Source organism: Guillardia theta (assembly GCF_000315625.1).
Source record: "Guillardia theta CCMP2712 unplaced genomic scaffold GUITHscaffold_89, whole genome shotgun sequence".
In the NCBI taxonomy this organism is placed as follows: domain Eukaryota; class Cryptophyceae; order Pyrenomonadales; family Geminigeraceae; genus Guillardia; species Guillardia theta.
In genome coordinates, this window is record NW_005434585.1 from 113,349 (window position 1) to 134,638 (window position 21,290).

Sequence of the window (21,290 nt, forward strand, 5' to 3'; positions counted from 1 at the left end):
TTCCCTCCCTCCCTCCCTCCCCTCCTCCCTTCGTCCTACCCCTCCCTCCCTTCCTCTCTCTCTCTCCTCCTCCCTTCCTCTCTCGCTTCATCCTCATCTCTTTTCCTCTCTCCTTCTCCTTCTCCTGCCCCTCCCTCCCTCCCTTCTCCCCTTGTCAGTCTGCTCGTCTGCTCTAGTCTCTTGGTCCTCCCTCACGTCAACACCAGGAGGGCTCACTCACTCCCATGCTGGAGCTGCGAAGGAACAAGATCGTCGAGCTGTACGCTCAGACCATTCAATCTTTGTATCAACAATAAACAGTCCCTCTCTATGCAGTCATGGCTTGTCAAGTCCAACAAGATACAAACTCGTCGTGAGGAGGAGGGGTCCTGCTTCCATTCCGCTGACCATCCTCGTCGTTCTGTAGAAGCACGTGAGGGGCAGAAGGTCAAATTCGCAGAGGTACCTTTCCATTCCGATCCTCCTCTGACCTCCCTTCCTCTTCCTCTTGCTCCATGTACCCTCGGCCTCCTCCGTCTTCCTCCCTTCTGACTTCCTCCTGCGTTCGCCGCTGTACAAATTCCTCCTCCTCCAGCAACCTGAACACCAGCTCAGAGCAAGAGAGTGAAACTAAAAAGGAAACCTCGCATGCCGTGTCTCCTCCTCCTCCTCCACCACCTCCTCCTCCTCGCCCTGGTTCCTGTCCTTGCCGTCGTCCTCCTCCACCTCCTCCTCCGAGCTCATGACCCTCCGCACGGCACTGATAGCTTGAGCTTGCACGCGGGAAAGCTCTTGAAGCGCCATCATGGCATCTTGTTCGGCGGCTCTCACCAGCATGCGCAGCTCTCTGTTCTCCTCCACTATCGCCCTGGCATCGATCTGTGTAGTTACCATGGCGTCTTCTACCTGCGTCCTCAGGCTTTCTGCCTCCTCCTCCAACCTGCTGACGCGAAAATGTCGACCCCGCAGCTCCTTGGCAGCACGAGAGAGCCTTGCCTCCTCCCTCATCAGAGTCTTGAGCTCCTCCAGTAGCTCCGACGCCGGCATGCGCTCGTCCTCTCCGCAGATCATGAGTGGAGGGAGGGAGGGAGGGGAGGGAGGGGAAGGAGGGAGGGGAAGGAGGGAGGGGAGGGAGGGGAAGGAGGGAGGGAGGGAGGGAGGGAGAGGAAGGTTAGTTGGTTGTTTTTTTGATTTTGCAGGAGGTTTGAGAGATCCGGGGGATGGAACTGGTCAGCGTGGACAAGATGGCAGGAGGGGGGGGAGGAGGGGGAGGGGGGGCCCCCGCCCCACGGGGTTAGATGTAGAAGAAGTCATGGAGCAGGAGGGAGCTTGACGGGATGGAGGGGCAAGAGGAGAAGACTAGAGGATCATGTAAAGCTTTATGTCAATGAAGTCACGAGAGCCGAAGATGCCCCACTTAAACGGTAGGAAACTTACTGTCCTCGTTCCAGTGTCTGTCATACATCATCACCAAAGTCGTCATCGTCGTCATTCCCATAGTCAACATGATCGTCACTCACCACCACCATCATCATCATCATCATCATCATCATCATTATCATCATCGCCATCATCATCGCCATCATCATCATCATCATCATCATCATCATCATCATCGCCACACCACCACCACCCCCTCCTCCTTCCTAATCCTCCTCGTTCTCATCCTAATATCCAGCATGATGATGATATTGGTAACGACTATCATCATCGTCATCATCACAACCACCCGCAGCTCCTTCTTCGACTTCATCATCATCATCATCATCATCATCATCATCATCATCATCATCGCCATCACTCACTCTTCGAATCCGTCAATTTTGTCAAAGATGTTGTACTCTGCCGACCCGTCAGCCAGTCTTCTCCCATGCTGCTCCTCTCTTACCCCCAGGTCCCATCCCAATCTTCATCTCCTTCAGGATGTCCCAATTCAAGAATCCAGGCTCCTGATCAGCAAGGTAAGAAGACAGCAGGGAGGTGCGGGAAAGGCAGGAAAGCACTGAAGAGAGAAGTGAAGGAAGAAAGAAGGAGAGGTTGGGGAAGGCAGGACTGGGAGGGGAAAGGAGGAGGGTGGTGTGGGGAGGGCAACATTACATGCTTGTGCTTGTCGACGAATCTTTTCCTCCCCTTTGGCGAAAAATTGAGCAACCTGGAGGAAGATTTATCCGTCAGCGCTCAGCTAGCGTACCAGTCCGCGCTCTTACTCCTTCCTTCCCGCGAGCTCTTTGGGGAGTCCCATCTCCTCGTACCAATCCTCCTCGAACTCTGCAATATCCTGCGGTGCTGGTCAGAGACGAAGGGACTGGAGGTTTGGGGGAGCGGAGGGGAAAGAGCAGAGAGGTAAGAGGAGCTGGAGGAGAGAGGAGGAGCGGGAGGAGACGAGGGGTGAGGTCGAGAGGAAGAAGCAAGGGGAGGGGTAGGGTTACCCTCTCTAGTTTTTTAAGAGTCCATTTTCTGTGTTTGGTCTCGTTGTAAGGATCCAGCCTTGTTTGTCAAGTCAGCGATGCGTACAGCCCCTCCCCTCCCCTCCCCTCCCTCCCCCAGCCTCCCTTCACACTGTCCTCCTCCTCCTCCTCCTCTTACAAGCTCGGCGCTGGCGCATTTTCCCTGCTGCTTTTGTAATCTCCTCCTCTTCTCTTATCAGCTGCCACCATGTCATTTCAATTCCTCACCACCCTTCCACCGTCCTCCTCCCTTCATTCTCTATCAGCCTTTCTCCTCTTTCATTCTCTATCAGCCTTTCTCCTCTTTCATTCTCTATCAGCCTTTCTCCTCTTTCATTCTCTATCAGCCTTTCTCCTCTTTCATTCTCTATCAGCCTTTCTCCTCCCTTCATTCTTTATCAGCCTTTCTCCTCTTCAATCCTCCACTCACTGCTCTCACCCTTGTCTTCACCTCTATCTGGCACACATTGCGCCTTTCTTTCCCTTTCCTCTTCTTTCCCTCCCCCCCTCCCCCTCCTTCGCTTGCTCTCGCCTCTTACTTCCCAGATCGGAGATTTTGGATGCAAGGTAGGATCAAACCAGACTCCTCCAAAGATCTGCTCCACTGTCATCGCGCAAGCGACAGGCTCTCAACGAGGTCACATGTTTTGTCTCCGTCTGAATGAACCTGTCTTGGTGAGTATCCTTGTACTCCCTGATGTACTGCTAGCATCTCAGTGGAGCACTGGGCAAAAACTGTCCTGCATACCTTGAACATGGTCTTGTGCTGCCGCTCTTTGGCTATCGTGAACACGTCATATCCCCTGCCTACATGTCACCTAAGGCGCTTCCTCGCGTTCCCCTACAGTGCATCCTCGAGAGCGAGATCCGCTCCGTTCTCGACCAGCAGCTTCACAATCTCCACCTGCCAGCGCACGAGTCAGAGGCTGCGAGGGAGGGACGAGAGGCGAAGGGGAAGGGCGCGAGGCGTAAAGGAGAACTTTCTTACCATCCCGAGATCTGCAGCCCAGTGAAGGCTCGTCCTCAGTCCCCATCCTCTGCCGTATCAAGACTTGCGATCAGCAAGGTGCTGAGGAGAGCAGGACAGCCTCGCAGCGAACGAGGTTGTTGAGATGAGGAGATGAGTAGCGGTTTCACCTTCTCTCTAGATCTGCTCCCAGCTCGACCAGTGTCTTGCACGTGTGATACGCTCCAGAGATGGCTGCGGGGAAGCTGTCAAGGTGGAGGAAGATCGCGGTCGTGACAACCGGCTGCCATCAAGGGTGTCTGCCCATCGTCGTCTTGCTCGTCGATGTCTGCCGGACAAGATTCATGCGGGGAAGTAGAGATCACGGAGTTGAGAGACGGAAGAGGAGGGGTCAGGGGTGAGAGTTGAAGGAGGAGGGGTCAGGGGAGAGAGAGGAAGGAGGAGTGGTCAGGGGGGGAGAGATGAAGGAGGAGGGGTCAGGGGAGAGAGAGGAAGGAGGAGGGGTCAGGAGGGGAGAGATGAAGGAGGAGGGGTCAGGGGGGAGAGAGGAAGGAGGAGGGGCGAGGGGTGAGAGAGAGGAAGCAGGAGGGGTGAGAGTGAGAGATGAAAGGGTAGGGGTGAGCGGTGAGTTATGATGACAGCAGGAGAAGATTCAAATCATCGGACGCAGAAAGGTCACGTGGCATCGAAAGACATGACTTGACATGTTGAAAGACAAGCATACCGGCTCCTAGTTGTACCAGCAGAGCAGGGATGCGACTTTGGAAGGAGGGCCCAAGGGCGCAGTAATGCAACGCTGTTCTTCCATACCCTTTGTAAAGGTCATGTCAGATGTCTGGACTTTACATGACGCTGGTATGAGATGTGTTGGAGAGAACAGAACCGACTCGTACCATCCATGGCTTTCACATTTGCGCCTCGTTTCACCAACTCAACAACCTGACAACTGAGGTGAGCGTTGCTTGTTGGAAAGATGTACTCTTAACCGTATTCAGATCCCCCATCGCGCAAGCTATCATCAAGGACTTTGAGGCCACAATCACTTGAGGAACAGCAACGGGGTTGACTCTACCGCATCTGTCTCGTTCATCTCTTGCAAGGACCATAGACTTCTGTTGAGCATCAACTGCGCAAACCATGAACGACATGTCACTGACACCTGACATTTTACCTCTGTATACGTCATGTCCTATTTGACAGCATCAACTCTTCAGTTCAAGTCCAAATAAGAACGAAACATTCACCTTGTCCAGCTTCTTTGCAAGCTTCAATCTCGGCAGCTCGACGGTCATCAGCTCCTGCATCTTACATCAATCTGGAGTTAAGTTGCAACAAGAGGGCGTTACATGTATCTTTGACAGTTTTCTCTTGTCTTGTCCTTTTACATACTCGTTTACAAGATCATTCATCTGCGGCGAGCTCGTCAAGGGCGTTGGCAATCGTGCATCAACATCTTTATCACCTCCTTCACCTTCCCTTCTGCTTCCTTGCTCAGAATCGCCTTTGGGACAGGATTCTGAAACATCCCATGTCAGGATGATTGAGCGCTGGACGACTTTCTCCACCTCTTTCGGGATCCCAATGGTCTCAGCGATGTGTCTGTTCGGGAGCCTCGAGAAATGGATGTAACCTACAGTGAGTCACAACCAGATACAGCAATGCGCAGCCAGACGATATCGAACCTAGATATCTACCATCTTGGCTCTCCGTCAAGTCTTCTTGGGTGGCGAACAACAAGTTTGGTTGAAGTTTGGCCTGCCTTGCTCGTTCACACACGAGATCTCCCTACCATCTCTTCTGTTTCCATACCTCCATTTCATCATGCTCCTCATATATCGACGTTCTCTCTAGGTACCTTTCGAGAAGTGAGAAACAGCTCCTTTCGACCCAAGTTGACCAAGTATTTACCTCCTGAACCACGAGAAGTTGTGATATATTGCCAGCAGTTCCTCCGACCATTCCAGGTCGCTTTGAACATGGAGGGGCCTGAATCGTCGAGAGTTAAAGCTACCATCTCCTCTCCTCACCGTCTCACCTCTCATCCGGGGTCTCGTGCTCGTCATTGATGCTCAGCCACTTCTTCGTGTCTGCAGCTTCCGAAACGTAGGAGTTGAACAGATCCACGCAAGACTTCCTGGGGTGTCGTCAAGACGGTGAGAGCATGACGAGACGTGTAGACGTAAAGAGGGAGAGCAGGATTCAACCTGAAGGACTCTGGACTCTGTTTGTTTGCCAAAAAAAAAGGCCACTTCCCTTGCACAGCCGACTCACACATTGAGCCTACTGACCATGTTAGAGGTGAGGTGCTTACAAGAGCACAGCCAGTGTAACTCGCCTCCCTTCAGTCGCATGATTCTTGCTTGAAGCTGTTCCGTATCATTCTGTGGCGCAGCAGTGTCATCGTAGTCATGATCGATAACTTTCTCCTACCGTCTGCATGAATGGTCCTGTTGGGATCGGAAATAGTTTGTCTGTGTATGCATGCAATCAATCAATGACAGGAAGGAGTTCGGATTGTGGTCCGATGTTTTCGACATGCAATTTAAGCCACACAACTCACCTACGTCTTGTCCCATAATATGTGCTCCGAACATCAAAAGTTTTCCCTTGATCACCGTCGCCTAGACAAGATCTCAGACCTTGGTACCTTGGTTGTCACCAACCAATTGTTTCCTCACCTGCCATTTCACAACATCCAAGATACTCTCGACGAGCGGGATAACCTGGCATTTCACATCGTTACCTCGATGCCATAGCTCAACTCTGCTCTCACCGGATTTTCTTGTTGATACCATGGAACTATACGGTTCTCTTCCTTAGGCACCATGTAAAATCCATTGCTACGGTTGCATGTCAGGCTTCGTATGATTTTCTTTTTCAGTTAACATTACGTGTTGTTGTGACGCAATCTGAATATGTACTTGTCCTGACCCAGCCTAGTCTGAGCATAGATAGGGGTCACATTTGCTATGCACTAAGAAGCGAACGAGAGAACCATCATGGTGTACTTGGTTCCATCAGGGAACGTGCGCACTATTTTCTCCTCATCTTCCTCCTTTGGTGAGGGCGGAATGTATCTGAACGACAACAACCTTGTTATTCCACGAGGACCACAACGATTTCTAGACCTAAACTTGAAGTTGGGGAATATGCTGGCGACAAGTTTCCTACTTGATGTCAGAATTCACACAAAGATGGAAACTTTCCATATGACCGAGAGCTCAAATCGCATCTCGATAAAGTGCACTGTTGGCTGCAAGCGAGCAAGAAAACAAGAGCGCGCACATTCCTGGAAAACAATCAAATCAGGAAATAAATGTTGAGATTCTCAGCAAGACCCTGGGAGAGGCCTCACCTCAACTTCTTCTTGTTGAACAACCCCATCTTCTTTCCCTTGTTTCTGGTTCTTGGAGTACTCCTTGCAGTAGCCCTTACAGCTTTCAGGGTTACTTCTTCCATACTTCCAGTAATCTTTGTTGTAGTAGTTCCAGTAGTCCTTGCAGGAAGTATTGAGTAGTCCATGTAGTAACCCAGTAGTCCTTGTAGTAGTACTCGTGGGAGTACAGGTACTGATACTTGTGGTAGTACTAGTTGTACTAGCAGCGCTACTTCCTGGCTACTTCCCTCGCACCCTCTGACCCCAGCAGGCCTCGTGGCCGCACCCAGTGACTGCGTTCATGACCGCCGGCCGCATCGTGTGAGGGCAAGCGCGGGGAAGTGGCAAGTAACACTGAGCCTGAGGCCGGCCCGCCTGGGCTATCCGGCCGCGATGCCAGTCACTGTCCCATCATTTACTGTCACCATACTCGGAGTCCGAGTCATTGAGATGGTGCTAGTGCTTGAATGTAGGGATGATCTAAGTGTATAGACTACTTGCTGTTGGTCACTCAACATGTGGAGAAAAGACGATTTGAATGAATTCATCATCGGACAGTGGCCCATGATCACATCTGAAACAACCGTTATCTCCATGTTGCATATATGGCTTGACTTCATATCCTTACATCTTGAGAGTTGACAACCTGTATGGAGTGTGCTTTTCTGCCGCAGTGCGTCACATCATCATGCTCAGTTTACTTCGTGTCACAATAGATCTGCATGCAGTCACCGGCAGTGCGTGGCGTGCCAGGCTCGGGCCATTGACATGGTGCTAGTGCTTGAGCCTGAGTTCCGAAGTTGCTTGCGTTCTATCATTCTAGAGCATCGTAACATTTTACTGAAAACCTGAGCCTGAAATGATACAAGGCTATAATGTCAATGGTATTCAGTGACCCACCTAGCCTTCTACACTGAAGGCTTTGTTCATCATCTTTGTTAGGTTCCTCAACATCTATTCGAACATCACATCTCTTTGATTCGATACCTTTGATGCAGAATGAATGGATAGATCCCACAGCGGTTCGTTGCTCTGCTCTGTTTATTTTTTTCGCTACGAAACGCATCTGACCTGTAATGATGATTTTCGTCACCTCTATTTGCCAGCCTTGAATGAAATAGCTTGATTCCTCCACTGACCACTAGTCGATTCCACACTGTCGAGGTTTCCAGCATGAAATTTCTCCCTTGATTTTGCAGATGATCGAGCTTTGTAAGAGATGTACAAAGACATGTCTCCTTAGGAAAGCAATTCCTTGCCACCATTACATACACGAAGACCAAGTTATCTGTGATGACAACTTGTGATGGGGCTAACAAGCTTGCAATTGTGCAGTTGGTGGGCATGTCATGGAGAGAGCCCTGGCAGCTTCACGTCTCTGTCGTCACCGCGCCAACACCAATTTCGTTCGACCATTATCTCTCATCAGTCCTTCAAGGGTACTCCAGAGGTTTGAGACCGGGTAGTTCTCCTGCTTGCTAGCACCACCCCTCACCACCACAAGCTCCATGAGACCCCTGCTTTCAACCAGATGGCATTCGCAGGGCCCTCAGAAACAAGGTGAGTTCCGTGTAAGGAACAACGGTCGGTTCTGTATCGGGGCCTGACACGCTCCTTCTGCTGCCTTGGTGAAGGGCACACCCTTGCAAGTCTTCGCTCATCAACCCTAACACGCTCCCTCAGAAACAAGAGCGATAAAGCAAGACATGGAGGGCGGGGCCAAAACTTTGGAAGCCATGGAAAGTTTCAAGAATCATCGGACAGCAGGTCAGCAAAGTTGCGGAGCCGAACTAGAGGAGGGGAGGGTGCTGGGTCAGAAGGAAGGGTTCGAAGAGGAGGGCCCCGACTGCGGGGGAGATAGCAAGGGTCGACCTGACGAGAGAGAGGCTGAGATGAGCAGATAGATAGCGCAAGAGAGAGCGACGAGGAGGAGATAGATAGCGCAGGGGAGAGGAGGGTAGAGGCAGCAGAGGAAGCAGAGGCTGCGGTCGAGTCTCAGGAGGAACAGTCGCTCCTTGTGTGATCCTTTTTTCCTTCTTTTTTCCTTTTTTCCCTTCTTTTTTCTTGCTTTTGCCTGCTGCTGACTTCGTAGGCTCAATTTTGCAGGGATACGTAATTCTTTTTGTCATCTATGATATCCGGTAGTAAACTCGGCCTCAGTGGTAAAGATCCTATTTCTCATTCGTAAGATGCGGTGGTCGAGGCGAGTTCACGTCAGAGGACAGAGAGGAGCAGCAAGTGATCCTAGGAAGGATGAAGTGAGCCATGGCAGAGCCAAGCTATCAGGAGGGCGGAAACATGCGGCGATACGATGAGGCGAGTAGGGAGTCTTAGGCAGAGGTGGAATGGCGATGACGATGACTTGAAAGAAGGAAGCAGCAGAATTCATTGATCACAGGATTGACGGGCAGAAAGATGATATAAGATGCGGCTCAGAGAGAGGGAGAGAGAGGGAGGGAGGGAGGGAGGGAGGGAGGGAGGGAGGGCTTAGCTAAAGAGGGAAAAAAATAGTGACGGAGTCTCGCAGCTGAGGGGAGGGGAGCCGAAATGAAAAGGATCAGGAGAGAGGGAGTTAGGTGGGGGAAGGAAGAGGAACAAATAGACAGATAAAGGAAAATGAAGAGAGAGTGAAATATCGAGTTTGAGAAGAAGAGACGACGAAACATTCCTCTTGATACCGGCTATCAGCGTGTATCGCAGCAGTCATGCAATCAAACTCCTGTCCTTCTCATTCTCTGCTGCTGAAGCTCGATTCCTCCTGCCCGCACTACATTCATTAGTTTGAACTTCAAGATATGACGTGAGCTCAACGAGAGGCTGGGATAGAAGCAAGGAACGAGGAGGGAGCGAGAAGATGACAGCGAGGAGAAGGGGATGAGGATGCGCAAAGCACAGCAAGCCCTGAGGCAACAAAAGGGGATGAACTCCATGGCGAAGGAAAATCTTAATAGAACACAGATATGACCTGGAGCAGTGAAACTGACAGGCTGAAACAGATTTCATAGATCCACACATAGATCGGAGAGTAGTTTAGACAAAAGATTGTGGGAAAAAAACCAGGATTTTAGCACGCGCAAGGAGCGAGATGTATTGGATGCAACATTCTGGAAGTCAGAATAGGATTGATTGTATGATGAGGGATTATGAATGAGGGATGCGCGATGGCTCCAAGTTCTTTCTGTTTGTCGTCTGTTTTTGTTGGTGAATAATCCTTTGTTTATTTCCCAACTAACTCTATCTCCTGCTATGTATTCTACACTGATTGTTTGTTCTTCGCGACAGGGTCAAATGAGCAGAAATCGACCTTAAATCATGTGACTCATGGTTTGAACAGTGATGCTGATTTACAAGTTCTTTAGCAAGCTGGCAAGAAGACAACCGTATACTCCATTCCGGGACTGCAGTTATATGTCATCAACAACCACACAAGGGCTGCCGTTGCTGAGAAATCCTCACCTATGTACAGTTTGAAACGTGCGCCCACGTATGGACAGTTGGCTAGATGAAATGGAATACATCCTCGTGCAGTAGCACTTGAGTTGCTGATTGAGCTGCAGAGCATGTTACACGATTTCTGGCAGGTTGAAGATGGACAGATTCTATCACCTTACGCATGAAGAACTCTTGGAAGTCGACACTCTCCTTGCTGTCGTCAGGATCGTTGCGTTGATCGATCAGCCAGAAGCTAGAAATGGAATCATCTCGTCCAGCAGCAGGTAACTCGTTGATGACGATCGACTGCTCGTTGGTCCAGTCTGTTGCGAGCTGCCCGAGATGAAAGGGCAAACTGTATCGACTCCGCACAGTGCATTGCGAGACAACATCAGAGACTTGCGCGTCAATGTAGATCTGCGTGCTCCAACCCTTGATCTTCTCCAACGACAGATGATTCTTTTCGGCGACTTGCTGTAGCACGTCATCGTACGATGAATTTTGCCATAGATCGCACAAAGATCTCAGAATAAAAGTCTCCATGTGACCTGCAACCTGCCCTTGCAAACATCTCTCTAGCCGTATTGGATCGAACGTGGACAAAATCTGCTCGAACCTGTAAACCCCCTGCACATGCGTGTCCGGAATGCTGGATGTGAGCTGGCATGTCATGGTAGCCTCATGGATTGGTTTCAAGAAGATGAAAAGATGTGTTCCTTCTTGGCACCAGCAATCCTCCACAATAAAAGGCGCCAGCCTGAGGTGCGTGTCGTGGCAACGAGTCAACATCAAGAAAACGCAAGAGGAGAAGTGCTCTCCGGGATATGCGGCAACTCGCCCGAAAAATGTTTGGAACGAAGATTGATACGAAGGCTCTACTAGATGGATGATCGATTGACCAGCCAAGGCCTTGTCGGGGAAAGCATCCAAGTACGTTCGAAACCCTTTGCTGGTGGAGAGAAGCAGCAGTGATGGAACCGAAACCACGGCCACCGGACATGAGGCACAGTCGAAGCTCTGAGCAAGGAGACTGGGGGACAAGAACGTGTCTGACTGAGCTGCTCCCTGCATGCGTCGTTGAACCTCCGCCTGCACATCTTGCAGGAGCTGAGTGATGCTCCTCCCGGATCTCAGCAGCGATCTGTGCCTCCTGACTTGTGGTGATGCAGGGACCATGTTGTCAAGAGCATCGACAAGATCCTTTGTTTCGTCTCTGACTGCCAGTTTCTGTATCTTCTTGACTCGTAGCATGTCCTCCCTTGACATGGTAGTCTACGTAGCCCACTTGAAGGGTTCGAAACAGCCGAAATATCACTATTCCGCAGGGAACTCGTCGGATCCGATCCGATCACTCATCTTCAAGGGCAACTCCTGTCATGTCTCTTTGATTGCAAACGTGATTCCCGCAAGAAGACCCTTCGCACTAACTGACATCGGCGGTCGATCCGAATGTCATCGCAAGATTCCAAAGTTTGAAAGTCATCTGGTGAGAAGGGCAACCTGGAAGACCGCTCGTGTATGGTTGAATGTCGAGGCAGATCACATGATTGAGCTCAACTCTCGTGAACTTGTTCGAGCTGCTGCTTTCCCCTGCTCCTTGCACGATCCTCCCAACCTCTCACAGAGGAAATGGAACGAGGGTCATTTGTCATGCAACCACAACAACACGCTAGATTCTTGATTTTTCCATGCCGTCAGCTTCGCATTGAAATCGTTAATCACGTTCCTCTCGTCCCTCCTCCTCGTCCTCCCCCACGGCAACATGCACTCTCCGTCCCCCGCCGTCTACCTTCCTTTGTTCGCCCATGACGGTACGGTTACCGGTCTTCAAGACCCAACTTCAACACGGTTTTAACAAGGTGGGGTGGTCTCTTGACGCGGAGGTGAAACACCCCCATTTTACCAGCGTGAAGGTATAGGTAGAGGGGGTGGTAGGTTCCAAGGGGGTCATGACGACTTTTAAAAATAATGAGAGGAAAGGTTTTCGTACACCACCGGTTGCTTTGGGAACCTTTGGGCTGTAACACCGGTACTCTAATCATGCAATTCATTCTCAAAAGTACCGGTACTCTATGTACCCCCTCGTTGAGGAATGAACAGTTTTTTTCAAACGTGAGCACATGCGTGCTCTTGGAAGGAGTCATTGATTTGAACATAGACTCTAAAATTTGAAATTTGAGAAGGAACTTGATCATTTATACCCGGACGCATCAAAATCTAATTTTATACCTGCAGACGCCTGTCAGCGATTCAGGAGTTAAGACTTTTTGGGAGAGAATCTTTTTTTAGTTTTTTTAGTTTTTTTACAGTTTTCTTTCACCCCCTTCGCACTTCACCTCCTCCACCTCCTCCACCTCCTCCTCGGCCTCCTCCTCGGACGCACGACTGCCTCCTTCACTGCATCTTGCCTCCGCCTCGTTCGCTTCTTCTCAGTCTCCCCTCCTCTCTCCCTCCCCATGACTGTCTGCTCTCTTGCCATCCCACCTTCAACCCCCCCACTTACTTTGCACACCACCCCTACGTTCTAGGTTTCCTCCTCCTGCCTACCAGCTCATTCATCCTTCTAGTCTCTCTCAATCTTGCTCGTCCTTATCTGAATCGCTGTCCGAAATGGTTCCCTCCAGTTCCAATCCTTCTACTGTAGACTTCAATACTTGGTGCTTCTGAAAGCAACTGTGTGCTCTTGGATCGTGTGAACAATTGTGTGCGACAAGAAGAATCGACGCGATTTGCTACCCTGCATGACCGGATCCTTCACTCTCAGATGCAAGGAATCGTCGGAGCTGCTGCCATGAACGCCATTGGGGATTGATGCATGGAATAGCTTTTGGTAAATCTCCTTGGAGGGCGATTTACACAGGCAAGTTCAAAACCTCTCCGTCCTGTCTGTCGTGTACAAACGTGCGAGAAGATCAGTCTGAAAGACTGTCATAGCGCAGCTGCAGGATTTTGAATGTAATGGTTTCCTCATTCACTTGTACATCTCAAGGACGTAGCTGGTGCGGAGAAGGGCTGGAAACGGATCTGAAAGCATCCCTTCAACCTGTAGTCAAGGAGCAGACGTCAGAGTTGGGCATGCAGGGAGAACGGAAATATATTTTGACTTGTCGTTTTGTGATGCAAGCAAACCCTTGCTATCGTCGCCTCGCTTACCATGATTGAGATTTTGTTGTACACTCAACTTCTTGTTTGCTGTGTGCTGTTGGTGTAAGCAACACACCAGGACTAGCAAAGATCCTGCTTCAAAACTTCGTTGATGATGCAAACATCTGAGTTTCTCCTGGTTCACTCCTGGTTCGTGGGAAGATGGATGGACTGGAAGCAAAACAGCGGGGAAGGGGAAGATTGGGAGGAGGGAGTTGTGTAAGAACTGGGTGCAAGAATATGCCAGATGAGTGAAATTCAGATTGCGACCAGGGGGACGCCAAAAAAAGTGCTGCATTCAACAGGCCGAGAAGGGGGGAGAGGAGATTGAGAGATGGAGTGCTTACGTATGTACGTGAGTTGAGAGAAGGAGAGCGGGAGAGGGAGATGGAGAGTAGAAGGTAAAGATGGGAGGAAACCTGAGGCAAACAATAAAAGTTGTATTCTCAATGGAGCTCTAAACTTGCTCCTTCAGTTGCTGCATAAACCTCCTCTGCATCGATGGTCAGCTCGGTGGCGGTGGCAAAGCACGAGTACCTGAAGAAGGATGCGCTGTTCCTCGTACTGGTAGATCAAGTCTCCGACGAAGTCGTCGCGGTCAAGGAGAGGCACCTGAGAAGATTGAGCCAAGGAGGGAGGCAGGGTGGCGGAAGGGATTGAAGGAGGAATTGTATGGAAAGGAAAGCAGGGAGGAAGGGAGAGGGAAAGGAGAAAGGGAGGGAGGGAGGAGCTTACTTCAAGGTATTCCTCATACTTGTTGTCTGCTGCAGACTGGATCGCCTGCTCCTCGTTGTCGCCCCCGGTGTACGCGGGCTGCACGAGAGACTTGATCTGCTTCATGAGGTACTCGACCTTCCTCTCCAGCTCCTGGATCACTGCTGCCTTCTTGTGCGAGTCCTCAGCCAACCTGTTCTTGTGCGTCTCCTCCTTCGCCAGCTTCTCCCTGAGCTCCCTGAGCTCATAGCTCGCACTGGGATGAAAGGAATCCTCATCTTCTCTGTGCCTGTTCCCGTTGGTCACCTCCGTGTGCTCTAGAGCTCTGGACCCCTTGCTGAGCTGCAGTCGGGACTGGAGCTCTAGCGCCTCCTCCCTGTGCTTGGCCGCCAAGTCGAGTCGCTCCTGCACCTGCTGCCAGCTCTTCTCTCGCGTCTTCCTGCCGCCCTCAGCAAGGGACCTCAGCTGCGAGCACATGTCCGCGAGCACGTCCTTGGACGCGGATTCTGTGTTCTGCAGCGATAAGAGTCAGACATGACGACAAGGGCGGGGAGGGGAAGAGGGAGGGAGAGAAGAGAGGGGGAAGAAGGTGGGTGGGTTGGAGGAAGGAAGGGGAGATAAGTATAAGAGAGACAAGGGAGGAGAGAAGATAGAAGCAGAGGAAAGGGAAGAGGGAAGCGGTTTCAGAGGATGAGAGGAGGGGAGAGGCGGTGTTGGAGCAACAAGGAAGGAGCGGTTACGACCTGGATGATATCGAGCAGCATGTCATTCTGAGCCTCTTTCTCGGCAATCTGACTCTGCAGATCCTTCAAGGCCTCCCTCTGTGCCATGGCCGTCTCTTGGAGCTCTCCCATGCACTTGTCAGACAGGGCGCACTGCTGCTCTAGCTCGAGGATCGTCTTCCGCTGGTTCTCCACCTCCCGCTCCTTCATCACCATCATGCTCGATTGCTTCGACATGGACTGGCGCAGGGAGTTCAGCTCTGCCGACGAGCCTCCGCTGGACCCCTGCGACTTCCTGAGCTCGCTCTGCATTCGCTGCATCTGCAGCCGCTGAGTGTTGTTCTCCTGCTTCATCCTCTGCAGGTCCTCCCGCAGGTTTGCGTTGATCTCTCGTAGCTCCTCCGCGCTCTCCGAGCTCTGCTGCCCCTGCTTGCCGTGCAGGCCCCGAGAGCTGGTCGGGGAGGGAGTCCCGTCGATCAGGTCCTCCAGCGTCAGCTTGTCTTCCTCCAGCCGAAGGATCCTGTTCTCTAGCTCGTGCCTCTCCTCCAGCAGCCTCGCGGAGGCCTTCCTCTCCGCTGCGAGCTGCTCGTCCTTCTTGTTCAGCTCCTCCACCAGGTCCATCAGCTGGTCCTCCAGCAGCTTGACATCGTCCTGGTCCACTTTATGGTTGAGCGACTCGTGCAGCTGCTGGTTCTCCGAGCTCAGCACGTTGATGACCTTCTTGTGGTCGCTGACCTGGTTGTGCAGGTCCTTGAGGATGTTGTTCAGACCCTTCTCCTTGAGGTCCCGGCTGCGCAGGGACGTCTCAAGGCTGTTGAAGTCCTTCTGAAGCTCGTCGAGCATCTGCAGGTCGTTCTTCATGTCCGCCACCAGCTGCCCTATGATGTTGTCCTCGATCTTCAGCTCCTCCTTCACCGCCTTCAGCACTTGATTCAGCAGCATCAGGTGCTTCCCCTCGTCGGCCACAGTCCTCCCCTCCTCGATCGCCTTGCAGAACTCCTGCACCTCCCTCTCCTTCTCCGCGCTCTCCTTGTTCGCCTCCGTTACCTGCTTGTTGATCGACTCGAGCTTGCAGTTCAGCCGATCTTGCAGGTCCGTCACGTGAGTCTTCACCTTCCCAAAGACTTTCCTGGCGTCCTCGATCCCGTGCGCGGACAGCTTCGTGTCTGCCGCAGCATCTCTCCTCTTCGTCTTGTACCGGATCGGGGTCTTGTTATTCACGGCCGACCTGCTCACGCTGTCCAAGTCGACGATCATGCTCTCGTACCTCTCGATCTTCTGCAGGAGGACAGTCCTCATCTCCTCCACCTGCCCCTTCTCGTGCTCCAGCTCCTCCTGCTGTTGCATGTTCAGCTGTTCCAGCCTCTCCTTCTCCCCCCGCAGGTTCTCTATCTCGTCTCTGTACTTCTTCAGCAGCGGGAGGTCCTCCGCACTCAACGACCCGCTCACATTCACATCATTCAGGATCGGCTTGTTCTTCATCCTCTTCGCCCGGGCCGCAAACTTCAGCGTGTTCATCGACTCGGGGAAGTGCTGGGCTGCCGGGGTGATGGTGCAGATGATGGCTGTCCTTGAGTTGCCCCCCAGCGCTGGCTCCAGGATCCTAGTCAGCTTGCTGTCTCGGTACGGAATGTGCCCACTGGCCGTGATGAGCCGTTGGATCACCGTTGCCAGCGTCAAGAGACTCTTGTTGATGTAGGACCCCTCCGTCCTCCTCTGCCCCACCCCTCCCGACTTAGACGCGCTCTCGGACCCCGCCAGGTCCACCAGGTTCAGCGAGCTGACTCGGTACTCGGGGCCGCTGGCGGAGTGGACCTCCTTCAGCTTGCTCTCGATGACGAGGCGGAAGATGGTGTGGGAGCGCGAGCTCTTCTCGTTCATGTCGGTGCTTCCCACGGACCTGTGCGTCTCCCCCATGGAGATCGTCGTCATGACTTCGGCCGCTGACGTCACCACCTTCTCTGTAACCCCGAGGATCTTGACAACGCTCGACCCATCGCTGCTTCTGATCTGGAGGCCAGTCTTGGTGGGGTCGAGGAGGTCAATCACGACCTCGTTGTAGATCTCGATGTAGCTCAGGCGGAAGAAGAACTCGCGATCGGGATACGATTTCACGTGCGAGAAGACCTCTTGAGTAGCAAGAGGAATCACACCAGGCGATGATCGTGCGCCAGACATGGTGAACGTCTTGCCACTTGACGTCTGCCCGTAAGCAAAGATGCAACCGTTGTATCCTTCCACCGTCGACTGCACAATCTCTGACAGGACCTGCTTGTAGATCTGATCCGTTGTGACCATAGGGGGGAAGATATTATCGAAGGTGAAGGTGGAGCCTTCATAGATGTCCCCTGCTGGCGTCCCCAACTGTGGAGCGATGCTCCGAGAGTCATATCGCCAGCACATCTGATTTTGATTCGACTCGTCTCTGGTCTTGTCTCCTCCCACAACGTCCAGCGGCCTGACTCGGACACAGACAGCCACAGCCGCCTTGTCCCTGCCCTTCCCTCGCACTCCGTTGCCGATGCTGTTCCGCACGCTGGAGACGGAGCTGAGCGACAAGTTTTGGATGTCAAGTTGACTGGTATCGTCAGAGTTCTCCCTCTCGAGCGTGACAGAGTTGCGGAGAGACGGAGAGGGAGGACGGAGGACGCTGTTGCCAGCCCCCTTCCTAGGGGGCGAATCGCCTCGCGGGCTTCCATTGCGGTTGCTCACGTTGGAGAGAGTGAGAGAAGTCCGTACGTTGCTGTTCCTGCTCCTCAACGGAGAGTTCAGACTTCGACTCTGATCGCTGAGGTCGTACGTCCGACGGAGAGCTCGTTGCTTCCCGTCCTCAGGAAGGGGAAAGGCGTTCATCGGGGAGGACGGCCGCTTCGGTTCCTTCATTGTGTTAATACTCATCCCCTGCCTTGCTCATACTCCAACCCCAGAGGCACAAGAGAGAGACAGAGAAACAGAGAAACAAGGAGAGAGAGAGAGAGTGAGTGTTCGGACTGCAATGGTTCCAGCGTTGATCAAACTGACATGTCGAGATTGTCCTGCGATGAAAGTTGAGGACCTGAGTGAACAATGTCAGACAGTGGCCGATGGTGAGGGAAGAAAGAGAGGAGCTTTTTGGGGTTTTGCATCCAAACTCGCGAGGGGAAAGGCAGGCCAAGTTAGTTTGAGAGATGGCAGGGGTAAAGACTAGATTGTTCGTAATGATGATCACTGGGAAAAGGTGCTAGAATTTGAACAGTCAAGGTTCTATCTAGATGCTGTCACACCGACTGCTTTTGCTTCAATTGCTGTGAAGTTGTGGAAAGTGGCAGGATGGAGGAGAGGGAGGGGCAGCAGGAGAGGCAGGAGGATAAGCAGGAGGAAGTCAAGATCAGGATATCAGGCAGAGAAGAGGCAGGGAGGAATGGATGAATAGACAGAAGCTGCGCGACGATGAGCAGGTTTGCATGACTGAATGACTGCATGGCCGGTGGGGGATGGAAGGCCAGCGGGGTAGTGATTCATTCCGAATGTGTGGGGTAGGGGTACTCTGATACATGACAGGTCGGGAAATACTGACTTAAATTTTCAAAATTTTCAATGAAAATTATCTATAAAAAATAAAATCATATAATAATAATTGAATATTTAACATTATTTTCGGTTGGGGTTAGGAAACGAAGATGCCAAGGTAGGTAGGGTGCACCTCTGAGAGGGAGTGGGTAGGGGTTAAAGTTGTACCGGTAGATGAAACTTTAGAGGGTGAGGGGTAGAATGTAATGTGCTATTAAGGGTGGGGTAACATTGAATATTGAGGGTGGGGTATACCAAGTACCCTTACTGATAACGGAAATAAATACCGTATATGACGGGTATAGTTCCGTGGATTGAGGGTCATGTGTATAAGAGGTAGGGTATGGCAAGCGGGGGAGCACGGGGGTCATCATTCAAAATTGAAAAAAAAAAAAGACTAAAAAGAGATCTCGAAAAGGACAAGGTCATGGAGTGAGGAGTGGGGGGTACTTTAGCTATGATTTCAGGGGTGGGGTTGTACCATTTCTGTGTAAAAGACTCGGCCAGGCCGGTCGGGCAGCGTCGGAAGTTCCGGCCCGAGTCGGCGGCCTCGGATCCGATCACCAGTGAGGCGCAAGGTGCGCCGGACCGTCTATCGTTGTGTAGAAATTTCCGTTGCCACACTGACATGATTCAATTGACAAGCCTCGGATCGTGTAGGCATTTCCGGGGGACGTTTTTCCAGTCCCCGTCCGATCGTCTAACATAAGTATTTACATGCCACTGCTATCATAGTATCATGAAGCCGCGGCGACCGGCAGCCCGCAAGTTGCCGGGGTCGGGTCTCAGATCAGTGTCTTCTATTGTCGTTGGCAGGAAGGGCCTGCTTCGAGCAACTGGCAACATGTCAACAGAGGTAGGGGAACTTAGATGAACACACTGTTTCGAGAAGAAAGTTTGCTCCGGCTGGCAGATCCTCTGCCACTTTTCCAAGTGCATCTCCTGGTACTTCCCCTCAACCCTCTGTCGCAGAAATCAGTCGACAACCCAGCTCGGGAGCCCCCCTCCCTCCCAGCATATCCACTCACATCTTCGACGCTAGGAAGCACAGTCTGGTAGTCAGGTCTCGACTGTCCCAACCTCCCCACTAGCGTCCTGCACAAGTCCTCTGGTGACATTCTACTCCATTGCATGTTTTCCCTGCCCTTCCCCTCCTTCTTGCTCCTCAATCGCCCCTTCCCTTCCTCGTCCCCCCCCCCCTCCTCATACCCGCAGCAGTACTCGTATAGACATTGCCTGGGCTTCCCCGCCCAGTCGCATACGCAGCCGGGATCAGAACCACAATCAGCCGCTGCTTCCTCCACGAAGTGATCGATCTTCACTCTCGTCAGACTGACTTCCGGTCCTTCCCCCCTTCCTGCTTCTCCTGCTGCTGCTGCTCCTCCTCCTCCGCAATGCACGAGCTGTCACCTGCGGAGCTCCAACTTGGCCAAGAGCCGAGCCACGAATTCCTGCCGCACCAAATGAGGCCGATGCTGCCAACGAGAAGAGGAGGGAGCGGAGAGAGAGAGCGGGGGCGGGGCGGGGAGGGGGGGTGGATAGAGGCGCTCACCTGCCGCCTTCCAGTACTTCTTGCTCAAGTCGTTCTCTCCCAATCTCATGTTCAGCTGCTTCACTCGCGGAGAGAACGTCTTTTCCCCATGGTTTTCAATCTTGTTGCTGTGACATCAGTGCCCTCCTCGTCCACGCATGCATCACGGCACCTTTAGGTTCGAGAAGTAGTATGATCCAGTCCCTTGCTGATACAGCGCTCTTCCCTGGCGAGTTTTGGCCTTGAGCTGCGAGAGGGAAACGTCAGGCAATGGTGGGACCTCGGTGTGAGCGACCGTTACTGATGATACAAGCAGAAGGACGGCACATGCTGCTGCTACTGTTGCAAACGCTGAAGATGAGTCAAAGATCGTAGCTTGAGACCCAGCACATGGAGAGTATGAGGCAGAAGAGTCGAAATCATGAGACCATGCAATAAAACTGTGATAGTTGTGATGTTGTGGTTTTAGGGAATCTGGGAGGAGGAGGCAGAAGGAGGGGGAAGGTTGAGAAGGTAGCAGGAGGTAGCAAGGAGGAGTAGGGATGAGCAAGGAGGCAGGAGGCAGGAGGCAGGAGGCAGGAGGCAGGAGGCAGGAGGCAGGAGGCAGGAGGCAGGAGGCGGCAAGAAGGAGGAGGCAGGGACTAGGTGTAGTGGTAGTGGTAGGAGCAAGACTAAAGTCACCAAGCGAAGCTTGCGACGAAGGCAGCATGGCGAAGAGACGGTGGCAAGGCCTGTCGTATAACTGATTAATGCTAAATATGAAACAATTAACACTAATAGTGAGTTGTAAGACAAAAATAGTTCTAATATACTTTATTAGTGTTAACAAACACATGAATTAATGTTAAAAAGTGAAGGCTGGCGGAGTTTCAGAATGAGCAGACAGCCGACGTCGTCTAAGTACGACTTCGTCAAGGTGAACAAGATCCTTCTCCTCTACTCCTGCTGCCCTGCTGTCCTGATGTCCTGCTGTCCTGCTGTCCTGCTGTCCTGCTGTCCTGCTGTCCTGCTGTCCTGCTGTCCTGCTGTCCTGCTGTCCTGTTGTCCTGTTGTCCTGCTGTCCTGCTATCCTGCTGCCCTAATCTCCTGCTCTCCTCCTACTACTCTCCCGCTCCCCTGCTCTCTTAATCTCCTGCTCTCCTGCTGTCCTGCTCTCTTAATCTCCTGCTCTCCTGCTCCCTTAATCTCCTGCTCTCCTGCTGCCCTAATCTCCTGCTCTCCTGCTCTCCTGCTCTCCTGCTCTCCTCCCCCTGCTCTCCTGCTCCCCTGCTCCCCTGCTCCCCTGCTCCCCTGCTCCCTCCTCTCTCCCAGCATATTCCCTTCCTCCATGCCCGATTGTTTGTGTTTTCTCCCTCCATCTTTCATTCATCCTCCGTTCCATCCCATGTCCCCCTTCCCCCTTCCCTCAATCCTGTCTCTATCCTCCGTC

At 52.2% G+C, this 21,290-nt stretch overlaps 6 protein-coding genes across 6 annotated transcripts in view; 1 reads left to right on the forward strand and 5 right to left on the reverse strand.

Annotated features, from left to right (window-relative positions):
• GUITHDRAFT_144609 (hypothetical protein) overlaps positions 1–176 on the forward strand; it is a gene marked incomplete at both ends in the record, with an annotated part of 4,152 nt that extends 3,976 nt beyond the window's left edge. The window contains one exon of the mRNA XM_005824836.1: positions 159–176. Within this exon, the coding sequence (XP_005824893.1) occupies positions 159–176 (18 nt within the window). The remainder of the gene's footprint in view (positions 1–158) is intronic.
• Positions 177–609: 433 nt separating this feature from the next.
• GUITHDRAFT_115890 (hypothetical protein) lies at positions 610–1,026 on the reverse strand (the record flags this gene model as incomplete). Its single annotated transcript, XM_005824837.1, has 1 exon — positions 610–1,026. The coding sequence occupies one exon, from the start codon at positions 1,024–1,026 to the stop codon at positions 610–612; it is 417 nt and encodes a 138-aa protein (XP_005824894.1).
• A 754-nt stretch (positions 1,027–1,780) lies between these two features.
• On the reverse strand, positions 1,781–6,852 carry GUITHDRAFT_115891 (hypothetical protein; the record flags this gene model as incomplete). The annotated part of the gene is made up of 33 exons (XM_005824838.1): positions 1,781–1,821; positions 1,868–1,928; positions 2,077–2,131; positions 2,187–2,257; positions 2,966–3,022; positions 3,069–3,128; positions 3,175–3,229; positions 3,272–3,330; positions 3,415–3,463; positions 3,564–3,627; positions 3,674–3,721; positions 4,118–4,204; positions 4,287–4,332; positions 4,380–4,418; positions 4,466–4,519; positions 4,565–4,582; positions 4,638–4,691; positions 4,740–4,802; positions 4,856–4,909; positions 4,959–5,023; positions 5,076–5,148; positions 5,203–5,248; positions 5,302–5,379; positions 5,429–5,527; positions 5,598–5,673; positions 5,954–6,014; positions 6,072–6,116; positions 6,167–6,233; positions 6,285–6,334; positions 6,389–6,470; positions 6,522–6,560; positions 6,608–6,682; positions 6,749–6,852. The coding sequence occupies 33 exons, from the start codon at positions 6,850–6,852 to the stop codon at positions 1,781–1,783; spliced, it is 1,995 nt and encodes a 664-aa protein (XP_005824895.1).
• A 3,272-nt stretch (positions 6,853–10,124) lies between these two features.
• GUITHDRAFT_144611 (hypothetical protein) lies at positions 10,125–11,467 on the reverse strand (the record flags this gene model as incomplete). Its single annotated transcript, XM_005824839.1, has 3 exons — positions 10,125–10,167; positions 10,226–10,320; positions 10,376–11,467. The coding sequence occupies 3 exons, from the start codon at positions 11,465–11,467 to the stop codon at positions 10,125–10,127; spliced, it is 1,230 nt and encodes a 409-aa protein (XP_005824896.1).
• A 4,679-nt stretch (positions 11,468–16,146) lies between these two features.
• GUITHDRAFT_77651 (hypothetical protein) lies at positions 16,147–17,184 on the reverse strand (the record flags this gene model as incomplete). The annotated part of the gene is made up of 1 exon (XM_005824840.1): positions 16,147–17,184. A coding segment is annotated over one exon (1,038 nt), but the record flags the coding sequence as incomplete, so codon positions are not given.
• Positions 17,185–19,120: 1,936 nt separating this feature from the next.
• GUITHDRAFT_115894 (hypothetical protein) lies at positions 19,121–20,253 on the reverse strand (the record flags this gene model as incomplete). Its single annotated transcript, XM_005824841.1, has 8 exons — positions 19,121–19,166; positions 19,211–19,293; positions 19,359–19,425; positions 19,540–19,646; positions 19,741–19,781; positions 19,883–19,982; positions 20,034–20,108; positions 20,245–20,253. 8 exons carry the CDS (start codon positions 20,251–20,253, stop codon positions 19,121–19,123), a joined length of 528 nt encoding a protein of 175 aa, XP_005824898.1.
• Between the last annotated feature and the right edge of the window lie 1,037 nt (positions 20,254–21,290).